General features: G+C 19.7%; 1 protein-coding gene across 1 annotated transcript; it reads left to right on the forward strand.

The window, feature by feature from the left end:
• The first annotated feature begins 16731 nt into the window (after positions 1-16731).
• LOC129614726 (uncharacterized) lies at positions 16732-27918 on the forward strand. Its single transcript, XM_055529567.1, has 9 exons — positions 16732-17004; positions 18148-18489; positions 18850-19263; positions 19381-19571; positions 19990-20267; positions 23150-23491; positions 23551-23631; positions 23699-26215; positions 26269-27918. Exons 1-9 carry the CDS (start codon positions 16732-16734, stop codon positions 27606-27608), a joined length of 5778 nt encoding a protein of 1925 aa, XP_055385542.1. The 3' UTR covers positions 27609-27918.
• The last annotated feature ends 28 nt before the right edge of the window (positions 27919-27946 follow it).

The following is a 27946-nucleotide window of genomic DNA, read 5'->3' on the forward strand; positions in this document are numbered from 1 at the left end:
TTTATTATTTATTATTTATTATTTATTATTTATTATTTATTATTTATTATTTATTATTTCTTATTTATTATTTATTATTTATTATTTATTATTTATTATCTATTATTTATTATTTATTATTTATTATTTATTATTTATTATTTATTATTTATTATTTATTATTTATTATTTATTATTTATTATTTATTATATATTATTTATTATTTATTATTTATTATTTATTATTTATTATTTATTATTTATTATTTATTATTTATTATTTATTATTTATTATTTATAATTTATTATTTATTATTTATTATTTCTTATTTATGATTTATTATTTATTTTTTATTATTTATTATTTATTATTTATTATTTATTATTTATTATTTATTATTTATTATTTATTATTTATTATTTATTATTTATTATTTATTATTTATTATTTATTATATATTATTTATTATTTATTATTTATTTTTTATTATTTATTATTTATTATTTATTATATATTATTTATTATTTATTATTTATTATTTATTATTTATTATTTATTATATATTATTTATTATTTATTATTTATTATTTATTATTTATTATTTATTATTTATAATTTATTATTTATTATTTATTATTTATTATTTATGATTTATTATTTATTTTTTATTATTTATTATTTATTATTTATTATTTATTATTTATTATTTATTATTTATTATTTATTATTTATTATTTATTATTTATTATTTATTATTTATTATTTATTATTTATTATTTATTATTTATTATTTATTATTTATTATTTATAATTTATTATTTATTATTTATTATTTATTATTTATGATTTATTATTTATTTTTTATTATTTATTATTTATTATTTATTATTTATTATTTATTATTTATTATTTATTATTTATTATTTATTATTTATTATTTATTATTTATTATTTATTATTTATTATTTATTATTTATTATATATTATTTATTATTTATTATTTATTATTTTTTATTTCTTATTTACTATTTATTATTTATTGTTTATTATTTATTATTATTATATTTATTATTTACTATTTAGTATCTGTTATTTATTTATATTATTTATTATTTATTATTTATTATTTATTATTTATTATTTATTATTTATTATTTATTATTTATTATTTATTATTTATTATTTATTATTTATTATTTATTATTTATTATTTATTATTTATTATTTATTATTTATTATTTATTATTTATTATTTATTATTTATTATTTATTATTTATTATTTATTATTTATTATTTATTATTTATTATTTATTATTTATTATTTATTATTTATTATTTATTATTTATTATTTATTATTTATTATTTATTATTTATTATTTATTATATATTATTCATTATTTATTATTTATTATTTATTATTTATTATTTATTATTTATTATTTATTATTTATTATTTATTATTTATTATTTATTATTTATTATTTATTATTTATTATTTATTATTCATTATTTATTATTTATTATTTATTATTTATTATTTATTATTTATTATTTATTATTTATTATTTATTATTTATTATTTATTATTTATTATTTATTATTTTTTATTTCTTATTTATTATTTATTATTTATTGTTTATTATTTATTATTATTATATTTATTATTTACTATTTATTATCTGTTATTTATTTATATTATTTATTATTTATTATTTATTATTTATTATTTATTATTTATTATTTATTATTTATTATTTATTATTTATTATTTATTATTTATTATTTATTATTTATTATTTATTATTTATTATTTATTATTTATTATTTATTATTTATTATTTATTATTTATTATTTATTATTTATTATTTATTATTTATTATTTATTATTTATTATTTATTATTTATTATTTATTATTTATTATATATTATATATTATTTATTATTTATTATTTATTATTTATTATTTATTATTTATTATTTATTATTTATTATTTATAATTTATTATTTATTATTTATTATTTATGATTTATTATTTATTTTTTATTATTTATTATTTATTATTTATTATTTATTATTTATTATTTATTATTTATTATTTATTATTTATTATTTATTATATATTATTTATTATTTATTATTTATTATTTATTATTTATTATTTATTATTTTTTATTTATTATTTATTATTTATTATTTATTATTTATTATTTATTATTTATTATTTATTATTTATTATATATTATTTATTATTTATTATTTATTATTTATTATTTATTATTTATTATTTATTATTTATTATTTATTATTTATTATTTATTATTTATTATTTATTATTTATTATTAATTATTTTTTACTTATTATTTATTATTTTTTATTTATTATTTGTTATTTATTATTTGTTCTTAATTTTTTATTATTTATTATATATTATTTATTATTAATATTTATTTTTTATTATTTGTTATTTATTAATTATTATTTATTATTTTTAACTTATTATTTATTATTTTTTATTTATTATTTATTATTTGTTCTTTATTTTTTTTTATTTATTATATATTATTTATTATTAATATTTATTATTTGTTATTTTTTTTTATTATTTGTTATTTATTATTTATTATTTATTTTTTTTTTTTATTATTTATTATATATTATTTATTATTTATTATTTGTTGTTTATTATTTATTATTTATTATTATTATATTTATTATTTACTATTTATTATTTGTTATTTATTATTTAATATTTATTATTCATTATTTATTATTTGTTATTTATTATTTATTATTTATTATTTATTATTTATTATTTGTTATTTATTATTTATTATTTATTATTTATTATTTATTATTTATTATTTATTATTTATTATTTATTATTTATTATTTATTATTTATTATTTATTATTTATTATTTATTATTTATTATTTATTATTTATTATTTATTATATATTATTTATTATTTATTACTTATTATTTATTATTTATTATTTATCATTTATTATTTATTATTTTTTGTTTATTATTTATTATATATTATTTTTAATTTATTATTTATTATTTATTATTTATTATTTATTATTTGTTCTTTATTTTTTATTATTTATTATATATTATTTATTAATAATATTCATTATTTGTTATTTATTTTTTATTATTTGTTATTTATTATTTATTACTTATTTTTTATTATTTATTATTTATTATTTATTATTTATTATTTATTATTTATTAATTATTATTTATTATTTATTATTTATTATATATTATTTATTATATATTATTTTTAATTTATTATTTATTATTTAATATTTATTATTTATTATTTATTTTTTATTATTTATTATATATTATTTATTATTTATTATTTATTATTTATTATTTATTATTTATTATTTAATATTTATTATTTATTATTTATTATTTATTATTTATTATTTATTATTTATTATTTATTATTTATTATTTATTATTTATTATTTATTATTTATTATTTATTATTTATTATTTATTATTTATTATTTATTATTTATTATTTATTATTTATTATTTATTATTTATTATTTATTATTTAATATTTACTATTTATTATTTATTATTGAATATTTATAGATTATTATTTATTATTTATTATTTATTATTAATATTTATTATTTGTTATTTTTTTTTTATTATTTGTTATTTATTATTTATTATTTATTTTTTTTTTTTATTATTTATTATATATATTATTTATTATTTATTATTTGTTGTTTATTATTTATTATTTATTATTATTATATTTATTATTTACTATTTATTATTTGTTATTTATTATTTAATATTTATTATTCATTATTTATTATTTGTTATTTATTATTTATTATTTATTATTTGTTATTTATTATTTATTATTTATTATTTATTATTTATTATTTATTATTTATTATTTATTATTTATTATTTATTATTTATTATTTATTATTTATTATTTATTATTTATTATTTATTATTTATTATTTATTATTTATTATTTATTATTTATTATTTATTATTTATTATTTATTATTTATTATTTATTGTTTATCATTTATTATTTATTATTTTTTGTTTATTATTTATTATATATTATTTTTAATTTATTATTTATTATTTATTATTTATTATTTATTATTTATTATTTGTTCTTTATTTTTTATTATTTATTATTTATTATTTATTATTTATTATTTATTATTTATTATTTATTATTTATGATTTAATATTTATTTTTTATTATTTATTATTTATTATTTATTACTTATTATTTATTATTTATTATTTATTATTTATTATTTATTATTTATTATTTATTATTTATTATTTATTATTTATTATTTATTATTTATTATTTATTATTTATTATTTATTATTTATTATTTATTATTTATTATTTATTATTTATTATTTATTATTTATTATTTATTATTTATTATTTATTATTTATTATTTATTATTTATTATTTATTATTTATTATTTATTATTTATTATTTATTATTTATTATTTATTATTTATTATTTATTATTTATTATTTATTATTTATTATTTATTATTTATTATTTATTATTTATTATTTATTATTTATTATTTATTATTTATTATTTATTATTTATTATTTATTATTTATTATTTATTATTTATTATTTATTATTAATTATTTATTATTGAATATTTATAAATTATTATTTTTATTACTATTTATTATTTATTACTTATTATTTATTATTTATTATTTATTATTTATTATTTATTATTTATTATTTATTATTTATTATTTATTATATATTATTCATTTTTTATTATTTATTATTTATTATTTATTATTTATTATTTATTATTTATTATTTATTATTTATTATTTATTATTTATTATTTATTATTTATTATTTATTATTTATTATTTATTATTTATTATTTATTATTTATTATTTGTTATTTATTTTTTATTATTGATTATTTATTATTTATTATTTATTATTTATTATTTATTATTTATTATTTATTATTTATTATTTATTATTTATTATTTATTGTTTATCATTTATTATTTATTATTTTTTGTTTATTATTTATTATATATTATTTTTAATTTATTATTTATTATTTATTATTTATTATTTATTATTTGTTCTTTATTTTTTATTATTTATTATTTATTATTTATTATTTATTATTTATTGTTTATCATTTATTATTTATTATTTTTTGTTTATTATTTATTATATATTATTTTTAATTTATTATTTATTATATATTATTTATTATTTATTATTTGTTGTTTATTATTTATTATTTATTATTATTATATTTATTATTTACTATTTATTATTTGTTATTTATTATTTAATATTTATTATTCATTATTTATTATTTGTTATTTATTATTTATTATTTATTATTTATTATTTATTATTTGTTATTTATTATTTATTATTTATTATTTATTATTTATTATTTATTATTTAGTATTTATTATTTATTATTTATTATTTATTATTTATTATTTATTATTTATTATTTATTATTTATTATTTATTATTTATTATTTATTATTTATTATTTATTATTTATTATTTATTATTTATTATTTGTTATTTATTATTTATTATTGATTATTTATTATTTATTATTTATTATTTATTATTTATTATTTATTATTTATTATTTATTATTTATTGTTTATCATTTATTATTTATTATTTTTTGTTTATTATTTATTATATATTATTTTTAATTTATTATTTATTATATATTATTTATTATTTATTATTTGTTGTTTATTATTTATTATTTATTATTATTATATTTATTATTTACTATTTGTTATTTATTATTTAATATTTATTATTCATTATTTATTATTTGTTATTTATTATTTATTATTTATTATTTGTTATTTATTATTTATTTTTTATTATTTATTATTTATTATTTATTATTTATTATTTATTATTTATTATTTATTATTTATTATTTATTATTTATTATTTATTATTTATTATTTATTATTTATTATTTATTATTTATTATTTATTATTTATTATTTATTATTTATTATTTATTGTTTATCATTTATTATTTATTATTTTTTGTTTATTATTTATTATATATTATTTTTAATTTATTATTTATTATTTATTATTTATTATTTATTATTTATTATTTGTTCTTTATTTTTTATTATTTATTATTTATTATTTATTATTTATTATTTATTATTTATTATTTATGATTTATGATTTATTATTTATTTTTTATTATTTATTATTTATTATTTATTACTTATTATTTATTATTTATTATTTATTATTTATTACTTATTATTTATTATTTATTATTTATTATTTATTATTTATTATTTATTATTTATTATTTATTATTTATTATTTATTATTTATTATTTATTATTTATTATTTATTATTTATTATTTATTATTTATTATTTATTATTTATTATTTATTATTTATTATTTATTATTTATTATTTATTATTTATTATTTATTATTTATTATTTATTATTTATTATTTATTATTTATTATTTATTATTTATTATTTATTATTTATTATTTATTATTTATTATTTATTATTTATTATTTATTATTTATTATTTATTATTTATTATTTATTATTTATTATTTATTATTTATTATTTATTATTTATTATTTATTATTTATTATTTATTATTTATTATTTATTATTTATTATTTATTATTTATTATTTATTATTTATTATTTATTATTTATTATTTATTATTTATTATTTATTATTTATTATTTATTATTTATTATTTATTATTTATTATTTATTATTTATTATTTATTATTTATTATTTATTGTTTATTATTTATTATTTATTATTTATTATTTATTATTTATTATTTATTATTTATTATTTATTATTTATTATTTATTATTTATTATTAATTATTTATTATTGAATATTTATAAATTATTATTTTTATTATTATTTATTATTTATTACTTATTATTTATTATTTATTATTTATTATTTATTATTTATTATTTATTGTTTATTATTTATTATTTATTATATATTATTCATTATTTATTATTTATTATTTATTATTTATTATTTATTATTTATTATTTATTATTTATTATTTATTATTTATTATTTATTATTTATTATTTATTATTTATTATTTATTATTTATTATTTATTATTTATTATTTATTATTTATTATTTATTATTTATTATTTATTATTTATTATTTATTATTTATTATTTATTATTTATTATTTATTATTTATTATTTATTATTTGTTATTTATTATTTATTATTGATTATTTATTATTTATTATTTATTATTTATAATTTATTATTTATTATTTATTATTTTTTATTTCTTATTTATTATTAATTATTTATTGTTTATTATTTATTATTATTATATTTATTATTTACTATTTATTATCTGTTATTTACTTATATTAATTATTATTTATTATTTATTATTTATTATTTATTATTTATTATTTATTATTTATTATTTATTATTTATTATTTATTATTTATTATTTATTATTTATTATTTATTATTTATTATTTATTATTTATTATTTATTATTTATTATTTATTATTTATTATTTATTATTTATTATTTATTATATATTATTTATTATTTATTATTTATTATTTATTATTTATTATTTATTATTTATTATTTATTATTTATTATTTATTATTTATTATTTATTATTTATTATTTATTATTTATTATTTATGATTTATTATTTATTTTTTATTATTTATTATTTATTATTTATTATTTATTATTTATTATTTATTATTTATTATTTATTATTTATTATATATTATTTATTATTTATTATTTATTATTTATTATTTATTATTTATTATTTATTATTTATTATTTTTTATTTATTATTTATTATTTATTATTTATTATTTATTATTTATTATTTATTATTTATTATTTATTATTTATTATTTATTATTTATTATTTATTATTTATTATTTATTATTTATTATTTATTATTTATTATTTATTATTTATTATTTATTATTTATTATTTATTATTTATTATTTATTATTTATTATTTATTATTTATTTTTTATTATTTATTATTTATTATTTATTATTTATTATTTATTATTAATTATTTTTTACTTATTATTTATTATTTTTTATTTATTATTTATTATTTGTTATTTATTATTTGTTCTTAATTTTTTATTATTTATTATATATTATTTATTATTAATATTTATTTTTTATTATTTGTTATTTATTAATTATTATTTATTATTTTTTACTTATTATTTATTATTTTTTATTTATTATTTATTATTTGTTCTTTATTTTTCTTTATTTATTATATATTATTTATTATTAATATTTATTATTTGTTATTTTTTTTTTATTATTTGTTATTTATTATTTATTATTTATTTTTTTTTTTTATTATTTATTATATATTATTTATTATTTATTATTTGTTGTTATTTTCTATAAATTTTTGCTACTGATTCAATTCTACCGATTAACATTTTGATTAGAAGAAAGTATATAATCTACTATTTTTTTTTTTGAATGCTTTTAAATTCGGAACATCTTTTAAATGATTTGGCAATTCATTATAGAGTTTTAAACATCTATATAAACAATTTTGTTTTTAGTTATTAGATCTAAATAGAGACAGATAGAAATTAGATCTATTTCTTGTATTGTAATGATACAAGTCAATATTTCTATTCAGAATAAAGCTATGTTTCACTAGGCTATTTATAATTATATTTATGTTCACTATTAAATTCACATATTATATTTATATTCACTAGGTTATTATTATTATAATTATATTATTTATAATTTTATAAGCAGTTAGATATAACTCCCTGAGATTTATGTTATGTAAGCTCATGTAACTTCCAGAGTAGAGTTGACTAGTGGGATGAAGTGGAGAGTAAAAATGAATAATCTTAATAGCTTTTTTATGTGCTACATCCAGCCTATGCATTATTTTTTTTGTAGCACCACTCCAAACCGGATTCAGATACATCAGGTGAGACAGTATAAAAGAAGAGTATATTGAATACAAGGCGTTGGTAGAGACGTATCGACGTAGCCTTCTAAGAATAAAAATATAGGGCGAAATCTTCCCCAAAATATGGTCAACATGATCTACCCAATCTAATTTCTTGTCTAAAACTAATCCTAAATAATTACAGCTATCGACAATTCCTATACGGTTAGATTTAAAAACAATGTCGTCACTACTATAATTTTTGTTCCCTAGAAATAATATTTTAGTTTTATCGAAATTTAGTACCAGTCTATGATGCTCTAACCATTCCTCGATATTTCCAAGATCCTGCATTATAAGCCCCCATAACTCAGCTTCGGATTCAGCAGCATACTTAATACTCGTATCGTCAGCAAATAACTGCAGAGTACCCTTCAACTCCAACTTGGCCAGGTCATTAATATAGATTCTGAATAAGTCAGGCCCCAGAATTGAGCCCTGCGGCACTCCCCTACTACTAACTCTTCCAGAACTAACATAACTGCCATTACGAACTCTCTGGACTCTGCCCCGCAAGTAAGAGTCTAAAAAAGCAAGATGACTAGGTGTAAAATTAAAAGTTCTGAGCTTCTCCAAAAGAATCCTGTGATCCACACAGTCAAAAGCCTTCCTGAGGTCAAAAAGTAAACAAGCGACGAATTTACTCTTATCTAGATTCGTAGTAATAAAGTGAGTCAAACTAAGGCAAGCAGCACCCGTATTAGAGTGCCTTTCGAAACCAAACTGTTCCGGATGAAGGACACCATTATTTGAAATAAAAGTATTAAGACGCGCCTTGATTACCAACTCAAAAATTTTAGAGAAACCATTCAAAATGGATATTGGTCTGTAATTAGACGGATCCGTAGTACTTCCCCCCTTAAAAATCGGAACAACAATTGCCTCTTTCAACGATTGCGGGAAAGTGGAATTCTGGAAACACCTGTTTATCAAATTTGCTAATACAAGAGCCAATAAATTAGAGTACCTTTGAATAAATAATGTTGAAATATGATCATAGCCCGTAGCAGCAGAAGGCTTTAATGAAGAAATCACATCTTTGACTTCCCCGGAGCTCGTAGGGCACAAGTCAAAACCACTATGAATTGTTCTACTAAAACTCCCTATATAATTCAGATCCAAACTACCTGTGACAAAATTATTATTGACAGCTATTATTGTTGACAGCTATTACAATTTCTTCGTCCAAAGACTCACCATTAATATTTAATACCTTTATTGTGGACCTAGCAACTGATCTTTTGTTGTACATAATTTCGTTGTATGTCCTCCATACTTTCCTGCCATCAGAGCCACCACTCAACAGTTGGTTCGAAAAATAAACTTTTTTGGCCTGGTCAATCAATTTATTTACCTCATTCCTATATTTACGGTACAATTCTAATATATGTTCATCATCTCTATATTTTCGCGAGAATCTATAAAAGGAATCCCTAATTTTCATTTTTGACAAAATTTCTTCTGTCATCCACTCTTTTTTTTCCTAATATATCTGTTAGGGACCGTCTCCGTATTATTAGACACAACCTGACCCAAATCTCGAACTAGCGAGTCAAAACAAGTGTAAAAAGACAAGCAACTCCAAATCCTATCGGCATCTACCCCATCGTAATTTAAAACACTTCTAGTCATATCAACTGCTTCAGAAATCGGTTCTTGATCAATACTTACAAAAAACATCTGGTGATCCGACAGACAGCAATCGGAAATCAGAAAAGTATATTCAAATCTCAATAGATCCGTAACCAAGTGATCAATTATAGTTCCAGACGAGTTTCCAAACCTAGTGGCAAGATCAATTGAAAGCCTATTATATACAATAAAACCATTAGTAAATAATGCGTTCACATAAGCCCGAATAACTTCGTTATTCCTATTCAGAAGATCTAGATTAAAATCCCCAACCATAACTTAATTTGAAAATTTTGATGTAATATCATCAACCCTTTGTATAAAGTTATATTGATTTGTCTCATGTGACCTATAAACCGCTACAATATTTAAATTGTTCCTCAATAATTAAACAACTAAAAAATTTGATTTATCAAATTCCTCACTATGTACCAAAGTACTACAAATTTCCTCAATTATATAAATACCAACACCTCCATAAGAGTCTAGACGATTTGAAAAGTAAGCTACATATCCTGGTATATTAAAAAACTTGTTTTTCGACTCTCTTAACCATATTTCAGTTAAGACGACAATATGAATTTTACAAGAATAAGACCGTATCAAAGATTCCAAGGACCCCAATTTGTTCCTGAGACTTCGAATATTAAAATAAATCACATTTAAATTTTTATCAAAATTCAAAAATATGTAGGGTGTGCGCCACTGACAAAAAATGTTCAATGTGTAAGTCCGGTACTTCGTCATACAACATCATACAAAAGTGAAAAAAGATATCAACAACAAATTTTCAACAATATTACCATCATACAATATTGTCAAACAGAAATAATTCTTATCAATGCTATCATACAAAGAGTATTCAAAGCAAAATGATTTTATTATTGTAGTGATTATATCAGGTAAAATGTTATCAAAACAAAACAGTAATATGTAAACAGTAATATGTGGACCATAAAAATTTTAGAATTTTTGTTATAATTATTGAAAAATTTAGTAATCAACCTATTTAATTCAAAGAAGGTCAAATTGGTAGCTTTTAATATACATTTTTATACATTATATTTTGTAGAGATAGTAAAAAAAAAGTAAGAAATAGAAGATAAAATTATAAGAATTAGGAAATTTATATTTGATATTGGAATTTATAGAAATATTATAGCAAAATATATAGTTAAATGGAAATCGTTGAAGGGCAATTATCCTAGTATTTATAAATCGAAAAGAAAAAATGTTATGGTTGAAAATAATGTTCAATAAAGTTGGGTCAAACCAATGGTTTGTATTGTAGCACTTTTCCCTTCAACAAATGAAAATTTTGCTTTTAAATACAGTCTATGTAGTCTATGTACCTATCACACTATTAAAATTATTTTCATTCATATACAAAACTATTTCTAGGGTTGCATATATTTAGGATGAATGATTTATGCAGTCTTTGAAATAAAGCAAAAATTAATATAAAGTGGGGTTAACATAATGCTCGATTTTAAGGTTTAATTTTGTGAGTTAAGAAAAATAATTATATTTTTTAATTTCATGGAATTTACCGTTAACTTTTTGCGTTAATAGAAATTTGAAAAAGCTTGCGGTTTTGGAAATATAAGGTGTCAAAAATTCAAATTTTACAAATTTCAAGAGGCGATAACTTGAGAGGGGGTGGAGATGGAAAAAAATTTTCTTCTAGCGAAATGAACTATTTGATAATGTCTAAAAGCTCCTAAAATTTCAAACTTCTACAGGCTGTAGTTTGGAAAAAAAACGACATCAAAAATTTGCAAAAAAGGACTTTAGATAACGGTAAATTTGAACGGCCATTTTGTTTTTCTAAAGTTCAAATATAGTATGCCGCGCTAGGGGAAGCAAGCCGCTGCTTTTTGCGTTTGCAAAATTTCAAAAATGCTTATGGTTTCATTGCAACAAAAAGTTAAAAAAGGCCATTTTTAGGGTTTTGGGGGGGTATAACTTCTAGAGGGGAGCAGATAGGTAAAAATTTTGTTCTACAGAAATAAGTTTCTAGTAAAGATCTATGTACATATAAAATTTCAGCTTTCTATCTTCAAGGGTGTAGAAGTTTTGTAAACAGACACACGGACAGACGGACGGACGGACGGACGGACGGACAGACGGACGGACGGACGGACGGACGGACGGACGGACGGACGGACGGACGGACAGAGTGAAACTAATAAGCACTTTTTTTCAAAAAATTTTTGGAAAAGTGCTAAAAATGGACTTACCAAATCAGATAAAAGAATTTTAATTTCAAGGCATATGCTTTGTAGAAATAGTGGTAAAATTAAAGTGTTATAATTAGAATCATTTATAAAATGAAATTTATTAGTAGAATAAAGTTTATGTTTATTTAAAAAATGAATTTTCTTTTTAGAAGAATAAAGTTTATGTTCCAACAAAATAAAATACCGAGATATGATATAATTGGAGCCTGTAATCTGAAATAAAAAAGTGGTAGAATTGAACGAAGTATTTAAATACAAATTTATAGAATGAAATGTAATAAATATAATAAAAATATAGTATAATAGATATAAGATAGAGTAAAAGTATTTAAACAGAATAATTTTAAAAGTGTAAATGTAATAATATGATGTTAATGTATATATAACCTTATTTAATACATATATACCATGATAGAAAAAAAAATTTTTTTTATTAAATGTCAAAGTAATAATTATTAGTTTAAAGAAATATGAATTCATAAGCGAGTGAAAAGTAAGCAAAACAATTATAATAAAAAGAAAAATAATCACAAAAAAATGACAGAACTTGATTGAGGTTATGATTTTAAAATTATTAATTATTATTAAAAATATTTTTGATGCGATCAATATCACTATAATTAGATATAAAGAAGACCTTACTTTTTTCATGTTCTCGAAGAAAAATTGGTCCATCGTTGACCCATAAGAAGCGAAAGTTATGTAATTGTTTTAGCTTCTTTGCTTCATGAAGCAAATAAGTTTGTAACGAAGTTAAGTGGTGCCTAACAAAAATTTCTTTGTTTTCAATATTGCCCAATTCCAATTCAGCAGTCAGTAAATGCTTGTGTAATTTCTTCTTACTCATAAATTCAGTTTTTGCTTTTATTGTTTTAAAACGTAAGATATACAGATTGGTTGATTTTTATACCCTGCACTTCGTGAAGGGTATATTAACTTTGGTATGGAGTTTGTAACTACTTGAAGGAGTCATCTGCGGTATGGACATATATATATATTCTTGCTCAGCGTAAAATTCTGCGTCGATTTAGACATGTCCGTCCGTCCGTCCGATCGCACGATAACTCAAAAACGAATAATGCAATCGACACCAAACTTTCACAAGTTTTTTCTTTTGTGCCAAGGACGAACCCTATTGTTATTGGACTAATTCGGACAACGGGTTCGGGTAGCTGCCATACAACTCCAAGAGTTTATTTTAAATATTTCAAAAACTAATAAAGCTATAAATATAAAATTTTGTATACGTTTGTCCAATTATATTCTATACATGCTCTAAAAATTATAATGGGACTGGGGGCCCCTGTGGTTTGCTTATAAGCAGCATTATCTGTTGTAAAAACAAGATTGTGGCAATCAATTTTAAAATAAGTTTAGAAAAATTTGTACATATTATGGCATACATATGCAGGTATATACTTGTATATGCATAAATATCATATTGGTTTGAATACTAATGATAAATAAAAGTAATGGAAATATTTTAAATTTAATAAATTTTAAGATGTAATATGTGTCACTGTTAGTTACATAGATATGATTAAAATTCAAATTAAGAATTAGTTAACAATTAAGAACGAAAAATTTCCTTATAAACAACGTTATCTAGATAAGTACGTAACGTAACGTTATTCGTGTTCTTATGTCTCTCACAATTTTTAGTTTTATTTTTTTTAATTCCATTCCATGTTAAATACAACAACAAAAAATTATTTTACTCTTACTTAACTCATTTAAAATTTTTCGCTTCCTTTTCCTTTTAATTTTGTTTATGGTAGTAAAGCAAAAAAACAAAAAAAAATATTACTACTCTTTTTTTATTCTCTTTCACTTTTCGCTTTTCATTTTTTGTTTTTGTTTTACAGTATGTATAATCAATTGAGTAATGTATCTACCCAGTATTCTCTTTTGCTATTTTCATTTTTTTGTTTTTGTTATTTATTAGATTATATGTATACCTGTTTATGAACTGGAAAAATCTTGTAAAATATAATATAGATAGCTGCACCGGTTCGGGTGGCTGCCATACAACACCAACAGCAAATTTTTTATATTCGGAAAAATAATAAAGTCAGATTCATGAAACTTGGCAATCATGTGTCCAATTATAGGCCAGATACATTTCTGAAGCTTTACAGGAATTGTTTGACAGGTTCGGGTACCTGCCATACAACTCCAAAAGCTAACTTAAAATATTTGGAAAAATAATAAAGTCAGATTCAAGAGACTTTGCAGTCGTGTGTCCAATTATATGTCAGACATATTTCTGAAGTTTTGATGGAATTGCTTTACAGGTTCGAGCAGCTCCCATACAAGTCCAAAAGCTTATTCTAAATATTTGGAAAAATAATAAAGTCAGATTCATGAATTTGGCAGTTGTGTGTCCAAGTATCAGATCAGATATATTTGTGAAGTTTTAGTGGAATTGTTTGACAGGTTCAGGTACTTGCCATGCAACTCAAAAAGCTAACTTTAAATATTTGGAAAAATAATAAAGTCAGATTCATGAAACTTGGCAGTCGGGTGTCCAATTATAGGTCAGACATATCCGTGAAGTTTCTATAGAATGATTTCACAGGTTCGAGTAATTGCTACACAATAACGAAAGGTGCAGGGTATAATTCAATCGGTTTATACCGACTAAAACGTTTTTACTTGTTTTGGTTGATTTGATGACAAAGGCTTAACGTCTAAAATATCCTTTTTATCAATGTTCGCCTGAATTTTTTTCGCCATTTTCAACACAACACTTTTTGCATCATTTAAATTGCTGGGCAATCCAGCCAATATTACATTGTTTTTTACTTGATCTTGATTCGGTTTGTCAAGAAGACCTTCCATTTTGTAAATTTTTTCCTCCAATTTTTGGTTATTTGACTCAATAGATTCAATGCGTTTTTTCAATTCTTTATTTTCCTTTTCGAACTCCTGTTTTTGTCTAAGAGCACTATCAAGCTGTTGAGATTGAAATTGTTGCGACCTTCTAATATCTATTATAATTGTAGATAAAGTTTTTAAAAATGTAGCAACTTTATCTAAGCTACAATTAGTCAAATCAAAGGAGACAATTTCTTGAATTGAATCGGATACCTGTGCAGATTCATCAGTTTCTAAGTCACCTGCATGTTCGGACACATTATCCTGGCCGTCTATAATCACGAGAGTGTCATTATGTTCTGGTGGACATTGTGGACAGTTCCAAGGCTCATTACTCATCTCTTATTTTATTATTTAAGTTATATATAATTATCCCTTTCTATTTGATGAATATTAAATTGACTTAGATATTAAACAGTTATAAAAACTATGAATATATTTAACTATGAATATATGTATATATTATTTTACTTCTCAATAAAACTCTCAAGAATAAAGACGTGTTTTCTTCTTCTATATTTCCAACAAGGGTTATGGGCCCAGAATAGAAGAACGATACTTCAGAAGCAAAATTAAAATACAGTATTTTTTTAATCTTAAAATATTCAAGCAATCGATGAATATTTAAATTTGTTTTTGACAAAATAATATAAATAAACAATCTCGCGATTATTTAAAACAAATATTTTTGTAAGATGGCTTTTAATAATGCGATAAAAATTGATATTTTAACAACTGATAATTATGACACGTGGCTGATTTGATACTAAATATCCATTCATCTTTTCTGAAAGAAATAAAAGACTGTGGAACATCACATGAAGTATGGGTAAAGTTGAAAAATTTATGTGAATCGAAAGATCCAGCAAGGAGCAACGTTACTTAAAATTAATAATGACAAAATTAACAGGTAATAATTCGGTAAACGAGCACTTATGTAAATTTTTCGATCTTGTAGATAAATTGAAATCAATTGATATGATTGTTGACGATGATTTGCTGTCAGTGCTTTTATTATACAGTTTGCCGGAACAGTATGAGGGATTTAGAATTGCCATTGAATCGCGAGATATTTTGCCAAAACCAGATGTATTAAAAATTAAAATAATGGAAGAAAGTGATGCAAGAGCTGCAAATGTATCTATAGAAAATGAAACAAAGTCAGAAGTACTTTACATGAAACAACAAAAACTACTTAAAGAAACGTTTGATAAAAATGATTATGATAGGAAAAAATTTTTCAGAAAAAAGGTAATTTGTTATATATGTAAAAAATCAGGCCATAAAGCTAATGAATGTAGAGAAAAATTTAAGAACAAAGGTAGTCTGTCTATCGCACATGAATCTGTTTTCAATATTGAAACCAAAAATAATTTGGAGTGTGATATCGCAATGAGAATATTTTTTATGTGGAAAAATTTAATGATAAATGGGTATTAGATTCTGGTGCATCATCACACGTCTGTAAAGATAAAAGTATGTTTCAAAAGTTATATAATAATCGTAATTCTAAAATCAATCTTGCAAGTGATGCTGTAGTAGGATGTAGGGTTAGGAAACTATTAAATTAAAAGCTAATAGCAACCAAATTATAAATTCAAACGATGTATTTTATGTGCCGAAAGTCAGAAAAAATTTATTGTCAGTAAGCAAGATAACTAAAAACGGTTTCATCGTCAAATTTTTTGCGGATAAAGCTGTAATAGTGAACAATAATTAAGGTCGTTTTAAAAGCAATAAGAGTAGATGATTTATATGAAATTTATTTTGATAAATATCATGAGGTGAATTTCGCTAAGAGTGAAAATTTGCTTAAATTGTGGCATTACAAATACGGTTACTCAAATTATAAATCTTTAATTAAAATTATTAAAAACAAAAAAGTCTTCGGAATTAAGGAAAATATAATAAATAATATAGCACCCACATCTTGTGAGATATGCCTACAGGCCAAACAATGTAGACGCCCATTTATATCTAATAATAATTATTATAAAAGAAAACCTCTAGAACTTATACACAGTGATGTATGTGGACCTTTAAATATTACTTCTATGGGGGGGTGCGAAATATTTTATAACTTTTACAGACGATTCAACCCGGTGGACAGAAATTTACTTTATGAAACAAAAATCGGAAAGTTTAAATAAATTTAAAGACTTTAAAAGAAAAGTGGAATTGCATATTGGAGAAAAGATAAAAAGGCTCAGAACGGACAATGGTACAGAGTACGTCAATTTTCAGTTTTGTAATTTTTTAAAAGAACATGGTATAAAACACGAAACAACTGCTGTTTATTCTCCTCAACAGAATGGAATTTCAGAAAGAAAAAATCGAACACTTTTAGATATGGCCAGATGTCTTTTGCTTCAATCTGAACTCCTAAAATATTTATGGGCTGGAGCTATAGCAACAGCAAACCATATTCGGAATCGTTGTCCTTCTGACAGTCTGAATGGAGATATACCATATAAATTTTTGAATACAAGAAGTCCAAACATTGTTTATTTTAAATCTTTTGGATCTTTAGCGTATGTATTAAATAAAATACCATCTAAAGGCAAATTAGAAGCAAGATCAACTCCACATTATTTATTGGGATATGATGAAAATTCGAAAACGTATAGACTTTGGAACAAAAATAATCGTAGTGTAATTAAAAGTAGAGATATTGTTGTTGTAAATGAATTAGGAACTGAACCAGATAATAATACAAATTTTACAATTTTAAAAAGAGGAAATGAAAATTTAGAAATAAATGAAAAGGATGAAAATGAGATTGGTAATAAAAATAGTGAACTATCAGAAGTTATTAAATCAGAAAATTCAGAAATTCAGACAGAAAATTTTGAAGAAAAGGAAAAAATGCAAGAAAATGTAAAAGAGCAAAATGAGATCGAAAAAAATAGAAATATAAGAGCTAAAGGTCGTCCAAAATTAATAAAAACTGGTGCAAAAGGTAGACCAAGAAAGGTATATAGACAGAACAAAACTAATTTAGACATAAAAAAGGATAATGCAAGGGAAGAAAACGAAGAAAACTATGAAACTCCAGATGAAGATATTTTAATTACTTGTGAAAACGCTTCAGAAACCATTTTAGATATTGAAAAAAGTTCATATAGGGATGAATGGGAAAATGCTATAAAACGTGAATTAGAATCCCATAAGAAAAATAACACATGGATTATTGCTGACCGTAAAGATGATATGAAACCTGTAGGCTGCAAAAGGGGTTTTACTGAAAAAACTGATGAAAGTAGAAAATTGATTAAACGAAAAGCAAGACTCGTAGCTAAAGGCTACTCTCAAATTAAAGGCTTTAATTTTAGTGAAACATATGCCCCTGTAGCAAAAATGAAATCAATGAGAATACTAGCAGCAATTTCAGCTAAATGGAATTTAAAATTATATCAATTTGATGTTGTAACTGCATATTTAAATGCATCCTTGCAAGAAACAATTTATATGGATATACCAGAATATTATGAAAGATTATCAAATTTGAATTTAAATAAAAATAAAATTTTAAAATTAAATAAGGCAATATATGGACTAAAGCAAAGCGGTAAAGCTTGGAATAGTAAATTAAAAGCAAAATTATTAGATTGTGGTTTCTCGCAACTAAAAACAGAACCATGCTTATATAAGATAAATTTTGGAAATTTTAAATTAATTGTACTGATATATGTAGATGATATACTTGTAGCTACAAATAATGAAAATTTAGTCAAGTGGTTTAAAGAAAAACTTGCAAAAGATTTTGAAATTAAGTATATTGGTTTGGCAAAATATTGTTTGGGAATTGAAATTGAACAAAAATCAAGTGGTAATATTATATTAACGCAGAGAAAATATACAGAAAAAATATTAGAAAGATTTAATATGACAAACTGTAATCCAATTAGAACACCTCTAGAACAAAATGTAAAATTATGTAAAGAAATGTGTCCAAAAAATGAAAGAGAAAAAGAAGAGGTTGCCAAAGTGCCGTACCAAGAGTTGATTGGTTCATTCTTATTTTTAGCAATAACGACGAGACCAGATATTTTACATGCTGAGTCAGTTTAATAATAACTTTGGTAGAAAACACTGGATAGCAACAAAAAGAATTTTAAGATATATTAAAGGGACGAAACATTACGGCCTAAGATATACTTATGATAACAAAACCTTGATAGGTTACACTGATGCCGACTGGGGCTCAAACATAGACGACAGAAAATTGTTCACAGGATATATTTTTAAATTATCAGGCGCACCTATATCCTGGGATAGCCGCAAGCAAAAGACAATAGCACTTTCTAGTACGGAGGCTGAATATCTTTCATTAACAGAAGCAACAAAGGAATCTATTTATTTAAGAGAACTTTTACAAGAAATTGATTTTCAAATCACTCAACCAGTAACTATATTTAACGACAATAAAAGTGCTCAATTAATGGCAGTAAATAACATTATAAACAATCATAATAAACACATAGACATACGTCACCATTTTATTAGGGATGCTGTAGCAAACAAAAATGTTGTTATCAAGTATTTAAAAACTACAGACATGCCTGCAGATATACTGACGAAAGCAATAACATTTTGCTAACATCATATTTAAGTTATATATAATTATTCCTTTCTATTTGATGAATATTAAATTGACTTAAATATTAAACAGTTATAAAAACTATGAATATATTGAACTATGAATATATGTATATATTATTTTACTTCTCAATAACACTCTCAAGAGTAAAAACGTGTTTTCTTCTTCTATATTTCCAACATTATTTTTTATTTAATATTTATTATTTATTGTTTATTATTTATTATTTATTATTTATTATTTATTATTTATTATTTATTATTTATTATTTATTATTTATTATTTATTATTTATTATTTATTATTTATTATTTATTATTTATTATTTATTATTTATTATTTATTATTTATTATTTATTATTTATTATTTCTTATTTATTATTTATTATTTATTATTTATTATTTATTATTCATTATTTATTATTTGATATATGTTATTTATTATTTATTATTTTTTTTTTTTTTCCATTTGTTCACTCCTAGAAGGAGCATAGGGCTAGTGCATGATTTCTCATGCACTAGTTTCATAGCGTCATAGGGTTTAACTAGGTAGGTGACTAGCCTGCCGTAGTTTTTATTCATATATTAATTATTTGAGGTTATTAATATTTACTATTTATTTTTCTTAGTTTTTTTTTAATATCGAATATTAGGAATATTGGAAAATTACTTGTATAATATTTTTATTAGTATTGTATATTAAGTTATAATAATATTGAATATAATTTTTATAGTTTAATTTTTATTTAGACCTGACCGGGGTTTGAACCCGAGACCCTTCGGTTAAAGGACCGGTGCCATAACCACTGCACCAATGGTCAGACATTATTTATTATTTAATATGTGTTATTTATTATTTATTATTTGTTATTCTTTATTTATTATTTATTATTTACTGTTTATCATTTATTATTTACTGTTTATTATTTATTATTTACTGTTTGTTATTTATTATTTGTTATTTATTTTTTATTATTTATTATTTGTTATTTATTGTTTGTTCTTTATTTTTCATTATTTATTATAGATTATTTATTATTTAGTATTTATTATTTGTTAATAATTTTTTATTATTTATTATTTGTTATTTATTATTTATTATTTATTATTTATTATTTATTATTCAATATTTATTATTTATTATTTATTATTTATTATTTTTTATTTATTATTTATTTTTTTTTTTATTATTTATTATTTGTTATTTATTGTTTGTTCTTTATTTTTCATTATTTATTATAGATTATTTATTATTTAGTATTTATAATTTGTTAATAATTTTTTATTATTTATTATTTGTTATTTATTATTTATTATTTATTATTCAATATTTATTATTTATTATTTATTATTTATTATTTATTATTTATTATTTATTATTTATTATTTATTATTTATTATTTATTATTTATTATTTATTATTTATTATTTATTATTTATTATTTATTATTTATTATTTATTATTTATTATTTATTATTTATTATTTATTATTTATTATTTATTATTTATTATTTATTATTTATTATTTATTATTTATTATTTATTATGTATTATTTATTATTTCTTGTTTGTTATTTATTATTTATTATTTATTTTTTATTATTTATTACATATTATTTATTATTTTTTGCTTATTATTTATAATTTTTTATTTATTATTTATTATTTGTTATTTATTATTTGTTCTTTATTTTTTATTATATATTATTTATTATTTATTATTTGTTATTTAATATGTGTTATTTATTATTTATTATTTATTATGCATTATTTATTATTTCTTGTTTATTATTTATTATTTATTATTAATTTTTTATTATTTATTATATATTATTTTTTATTTTTTATTTATTATTTATTTTTTTTTTTTATTATTTATTATTTGTTATTTATTGTTTGTTCTTTATTTTTCATTATTTATTATAGATTATTTATTATTTAGTATTTATTATTTGTTAATAATTTTTTATTATTTATTATTTGTTATTTATTATTTATTATTTATTATTTATTATTCAATATTTATTATTTATTATTTATTATTTATTATTTATTATTTATTATTTATTATTTATTATTTATTATTTATTATTTATTATTTATTATTTATTATTTATTATTTATTATGTATTATTTATTATTTCTTGTTTATTATTTATTATTTATTATTTATTTTTTATTATTTATTACATATTATTTATTATTTTTTGCTTATTATTTATAATTTTTTATTTATTATTTATTATTTGTTATTTATTATTTGTTCTTTATTTTTTATTATATATTATTTATTATTTATTATTTGTTATTTAATATGTGTTATTTATTATTTATTATTTTTTATTTTTTATTCATTTTTTACTATTTAATATTTTTTATTTATAATTTATTATTTATTATTTATTATTTGTTATTTATTTTTTATTATTTATTGCTTATTTTTTTCTTTTATTATTTATCATTTATTATTTTATTTTTATTATTTATTATTTGTTATTTATTATTAATTTTTTATTATTTATAATTTATTATTCATTACGTATTATTGTTTTTTACTTATTATTATTATTGAAAACTTAATTTTGAATATTGAAAATCTAAATATTTAAAACGCATGCAAACTCATTAACATGAGATTGCGCTCTTATTGTTAAGATTTTATTTGTACATTTTTTTGCATTTTTACCAATAGTTTACATTTTTTTTTAATAGGATGCTATCATAATGGTACATTGTACGCTGATGGATCTTTCGTGCCAACACTACAGCCATGTTTAAACTGCAAATGTAATACAAGAACTTTGATATGCAGTTTGAAAATTTGCTCAGAAATGCCAGTACCACCCCCACGGGGTTGTATTCTTATTCAGAAGAAAAATAATTGTTGTCCATATTTGTCATGTTTGAAGCTTCACGATAAATATAATAATGCATTAAGTCAAAGAATTACATCTTATTTAGATTCTTATGAAAGAGAAGGTATTGATAGAGTTGTGAACGACAATTTTTTGCAAAAGCGGTCGGATGATAAAGATCTTTATGGTATTCGGGACAGTAAGTTTTTGTTATTTGTTCTGCATTTATATATTTAATGGTTTTGAAATTTTTTTTAGTTTGCGTAAAAAAAGGAACAATATATAAAGCTGGTTCAGCTATGTCATCCTCAAGTTTATGTTCATATTGTTATTGCATTGGTAAGAAATTTTATAGAGTAAATTTATCTACTTGTCGAAATGCCAATTAATTCTTTTATTTATTCAGGAGGTCAACAGAAATGTGTCAAACCAAAATGTATGCTTTCTCTTGGAGACTGTAAGCCCGTATTTGTTGCTTCAACTTGCTGCCCCGTAAGGTACGACTGTTCATACAAATCAGCTGGCGGCAAATCTTGGCTATATGGAAACAAGACAAAGACATCTAACAACAAGCATTACCAGAGAATGTCGCAAAGACTGCAACGAAACCGTGGTTGCCATTACGGAAACAATTTTTATCTGGAAGGACAAAAAACGCCCTCTGACAATGATAAACCATGTTATATATGTTTCTGTATAAAAGGGAAAAGAAAATGTGCTCCTAAAAAGTGCGCTCCATTTCTGCAAAGTTGTATCCCAATTATTCCAAAAGGACAATGTTGCCCTTCAAGCTATGATTGTAGTCCTTCAACACGTGAATGGGACCGTACGCATCGATCAAGGCAAATTGATTTATTGTCTTGGATTTTAGAATCTCAGAAAGATCTAAATAACTTCACTGAGTTAGGTATACCTAAAAAAACTTTACTGAAACAAACAACCGAGAAAAGTGTTATTGATGTGATTGGAGAAGGACTTCAAATTATAGATTCAAAAGCGAACACTGACTTCAATAACATAACGAAAACAAACGGAACTTCCAGTATCACTGAATTTTCAACAACAAATATTTTCTATGACAATTTATTGAAGGACCGAAATCCGAGCAACCTATCTAGTAGCAATAGCCCAGTTACAATTTATAATGTCAAATCTGAAGACCATGAAGGCGACATTAATTTGTTTGATTTATTTTTACAAACTGTTACAAATGTAACTGGACTAGATTTGAATGAAACAAGTGCTGCAACAACAACAAGCTCCACTTTAGTTCCTTCTTTGTTCAAAGAAGAGTTAGACGAAGATTATAAAGACTACGATGGTATAAATTTTTTTGATATATTTCTAGGGAAAACCGAAAAGAATTTAACTACGAGCGAAAAAGAAAATTTGAATGAAACTGAACCTATTTTTGATTATTTCGGGCTTTTCAATGATAATGAAACATATGATTATATCAGTGTCTCGGACTCTAACATTGAAAATGAAAATCACAAAATTGAGGATGGTTTAGAAAGCGAATCAAATTTATCAACTACTGACAATATTGAGCTTAGAAGCGAAATATATGACAACCCCAGCGAGACAACTACTTTTAAATTAAAACATGAAGATGCTATGCAACTAAATGAACACTTTTATAACAATAATGAAGGAAATTATTTTCAAAGTGCAAAAGAAAATTTAAATACGACACCTCATGAAAATTATTCAATGGAAGACGGTGAAGTTGATTCAATTTCAAACGATGAATCTTTTATGGAAGAAGTATTCCCCACTAAAAATAACATCCCATTTTATAAAACGACTACCCCATCACAAATGAAAATGGCAGATATTTCTGAACAAAAAACAACGGGTGCGAAAACCTTAGTTACAAAATCCATTTTCAACCCAACCAAAAAAGTGATATCATTCACAGAACCAATTCAAACTAAAAAACAGGAAATTTTTAATGAGTCATCTACAACTAAAAGTCAATTAAATATTGCTATTACAAAAAAAGTTAATGGTACTGAAGTAACACCAATTAAACTAGAAAGCAAACCACAAATTTCATTTTTGTCAACAGTCATAGATGAACTTCAATTACTTATAAGAAAAACTTCAAACGCGAGCTTTATCAATGGAAATGAAGCTATCAACAGTTACGAAATCCATAAAGCCAACAAAACTGTTATTGAAAGAAACAACGAGCCAAAAAAGGATTTATTAAGAATTCCGCCTTTCAAAAAAATAATCATAAACGAAAATTTAAATCACATTTTAAATAAAACAAGCACGGCTTTAAACTCAGAGCCAATTGTGGTTAAGTCAAATTCAACGGTGACAAAATTTAAAACGGTAATGAGTTCTATAAATGTGGGTTCGCAACCAATATTTGCAACAGAGAAAACCAGTTCACCTAATTTTATATTGTTAAGACCAACGACAAAAGTTGAATCTACTTTTCCGTCTAATAAATCAGTAAATTTGAATATGCTTGTAGCAAATGAGGAATATGATCGCGAAACCTTACCACCTAGTCTTCCAAATCTTGAAATTATTCCCTTTTTGCCTATTGATGCACTTCCTTTAAAGGAAAATATTCCCACTTTTCCCACTTTCTCCACTATTACAGAACAACATAAGAGCGATGAGAATATGTGGTCCGATTTGGTAGATAACGTAAGACCTTTTGAAAATTCAGGCAGCTTATCATCTTCACCATATATAAGTTCAAAAGATGATAGATTCAACGAAGTAAATCGCAATAAATTTTCACCGCCCAGGGAAATCGAGGGCGGTTTTGTTCCAAAGCAACCAATAGTTGATGGGAGTTTGTATTATGATACAAAACTAATTACTGAGTTAAGAACCACAACACCACCCCAAAGCTTTACAAAAAATGTTGAATATCAAATTGATAATGAAACTCCTATAGGTATGACTTCACCTTTTTTGATGATATATTTATTTGTATAAACATAATTTCAGCAATCACTTCAATAGATCCGTTCAAAGACGTCATTAAGACCGAACCACCTCCAGATCTTGATTTATTGATTGAAGATAAAGAAAAACGACTTGTTAGTAAAAACTCAAAAATATATAATGATAAGGAAATTGTTCATATAACAACTGATGCTACTTATAATTATGATATAGATTCCAAACAAAATAATGTTATTCAATTCAGTAACGTCAACTTTGAGAATTTGAGCATCGCTGAGAATAATAACGTACTAATGGAAAGTTTTCCATTAGATCGTCACGACAACAGTAGCTTGCCCGAGAAAAATAACAATATGTCCGACATATCTCAAATGGAGCGCCACAAAAATACGTCACACCACATGTTTGACGTAAGTCCAAATGTTGATGGTAATGTGAATATTCAGTTCCTAGAAAATGACATCCTAGTGGAAGATTTTCCTCTTGATAAACATGTTACTTACAAAAAAGTTAATAATCTAACTTTCGATAATGTCGATATGGTGACCGATGAAAATTGCCTTAATAGTGATAGCACTGGTATTGAAAGTTTTTTAGATTACTTTTTAGGAGTAAACAGCAACTCTAAGCTGAATTTAACAACAACCGGCATTCCACCATTTAAGGTCATACCACCAAGCATGCAGTTACTAACAAGCATTAATTCAGAAGTAACAAACCAGCAACTCCAATCTGATATAATGATGAAACAACAAAATCATGTTTATAAAAACAATTCGACAGATTTAAAAAATAAAGAAAACATTGGAGAATCTGAATTATATAAACCGAAACTACATCGTCCTTTTCCTTTCCCAAACACAAATGGGTCTGTTTATAAAAACGATAATAATTCTTCTTTTGTTTCAAATTCTAGCTTGATGTCAGATCCTTTCAAAGGTTTACCGAGTTTAATTCCTAGTTATCCTATCAAAAAACTTTCACAAAGCAAAAACTCGGACAATAACATACATTTAACATTTACACAAATGCAAAAAGAGCTGTTTACTGTAGAATCATACAAAACCCCGCAAAATAAAACCTATCTTCCCAACTTAGATTCATATATTGTAAACCCAGTCAATATCGAAGAACTGAAAAAACGACAGCAGCAACAGAAAGAAAGCAACGTACAAGCTCAAATATACTCTAAACCTGAACATACAAATAGCGTTAATGATCCATCAGGCATTTTAAAATTAGCCGGTTGCAATATATATGGTCGCATGTACCGTGTAGGAAGAATAATTTCAGAATTGTCAAATTCTTGTTTAGAATGCAGATGTACAGAAATAGGTGTTAATTGCATATCCCTGGAATGCTCTAGAACTCTTAACGAATGAACTTCATATGTATACAATAATATTGCACCGTTTTAACAGATCAAAATAAAGTTGCACAAGCTATTCGTGAAGCAGTGCGAATAGCTCAAATTGATTCGATTAATTTGTAAATTAATAAAATTTAGGAGTTTAGAGTTTATTGGGTTGATAACTAGCTAAAGTATGAACATTAGCAAAATATGTATTTGGAATATATGTTATACATGTATGAATGTGTGATTTATGATTTATATATTTTTATAATTTGAAAAAACGATTATTTTATAATTACTCATTTAACCTAATATAAACAAATAATATTTATACAATATTTAATAAACTAATTACAGACTGATTTT

Source organism: Condylostylus longicornis, unplaced genomic scaffold (assembly GCF_029603195.1).
Source record: "Condylostylus longicornis isolate FDR11 unplaced genomic scaffold, ASM2960319v2 ptg000117l, whole genome shotgun sequence".
In the NCBI taxonomy this organism is placed as follows: Eukaryota; Metazoa; Arthropoda; class Insecta; order Diptera; family Dolichopodidae; genus Condylostylus; species Condylostylus longicornis.

What these genes read in the sequence shown, in the direction of transcription:
- LOC129614726 (XM_055529567.1), top strand. Translation starts at nt 16,732, where the DNA reads ATGACAAAATTAACAGGTAATAATTCGGTAAACGAGCACTTATGTAAA. An exon ending in GGAACAAAAATAATCGTAGT is followed by an intron (nt 18,490 to 18,849) that starts GTAATTAAAAGT and finishes GACATAAAAAAG; the next exon opens with GATAATGCAAGGGAAGAAAA. An exon ending in AATTATATCAATTTGATGTT is followed by an intron (nt 19,264 to 19,380) that starts GTAACTGCATAT and finishes AAATTAAATAAG; the next exon opens with GCAATATATGGACTAAAGCA.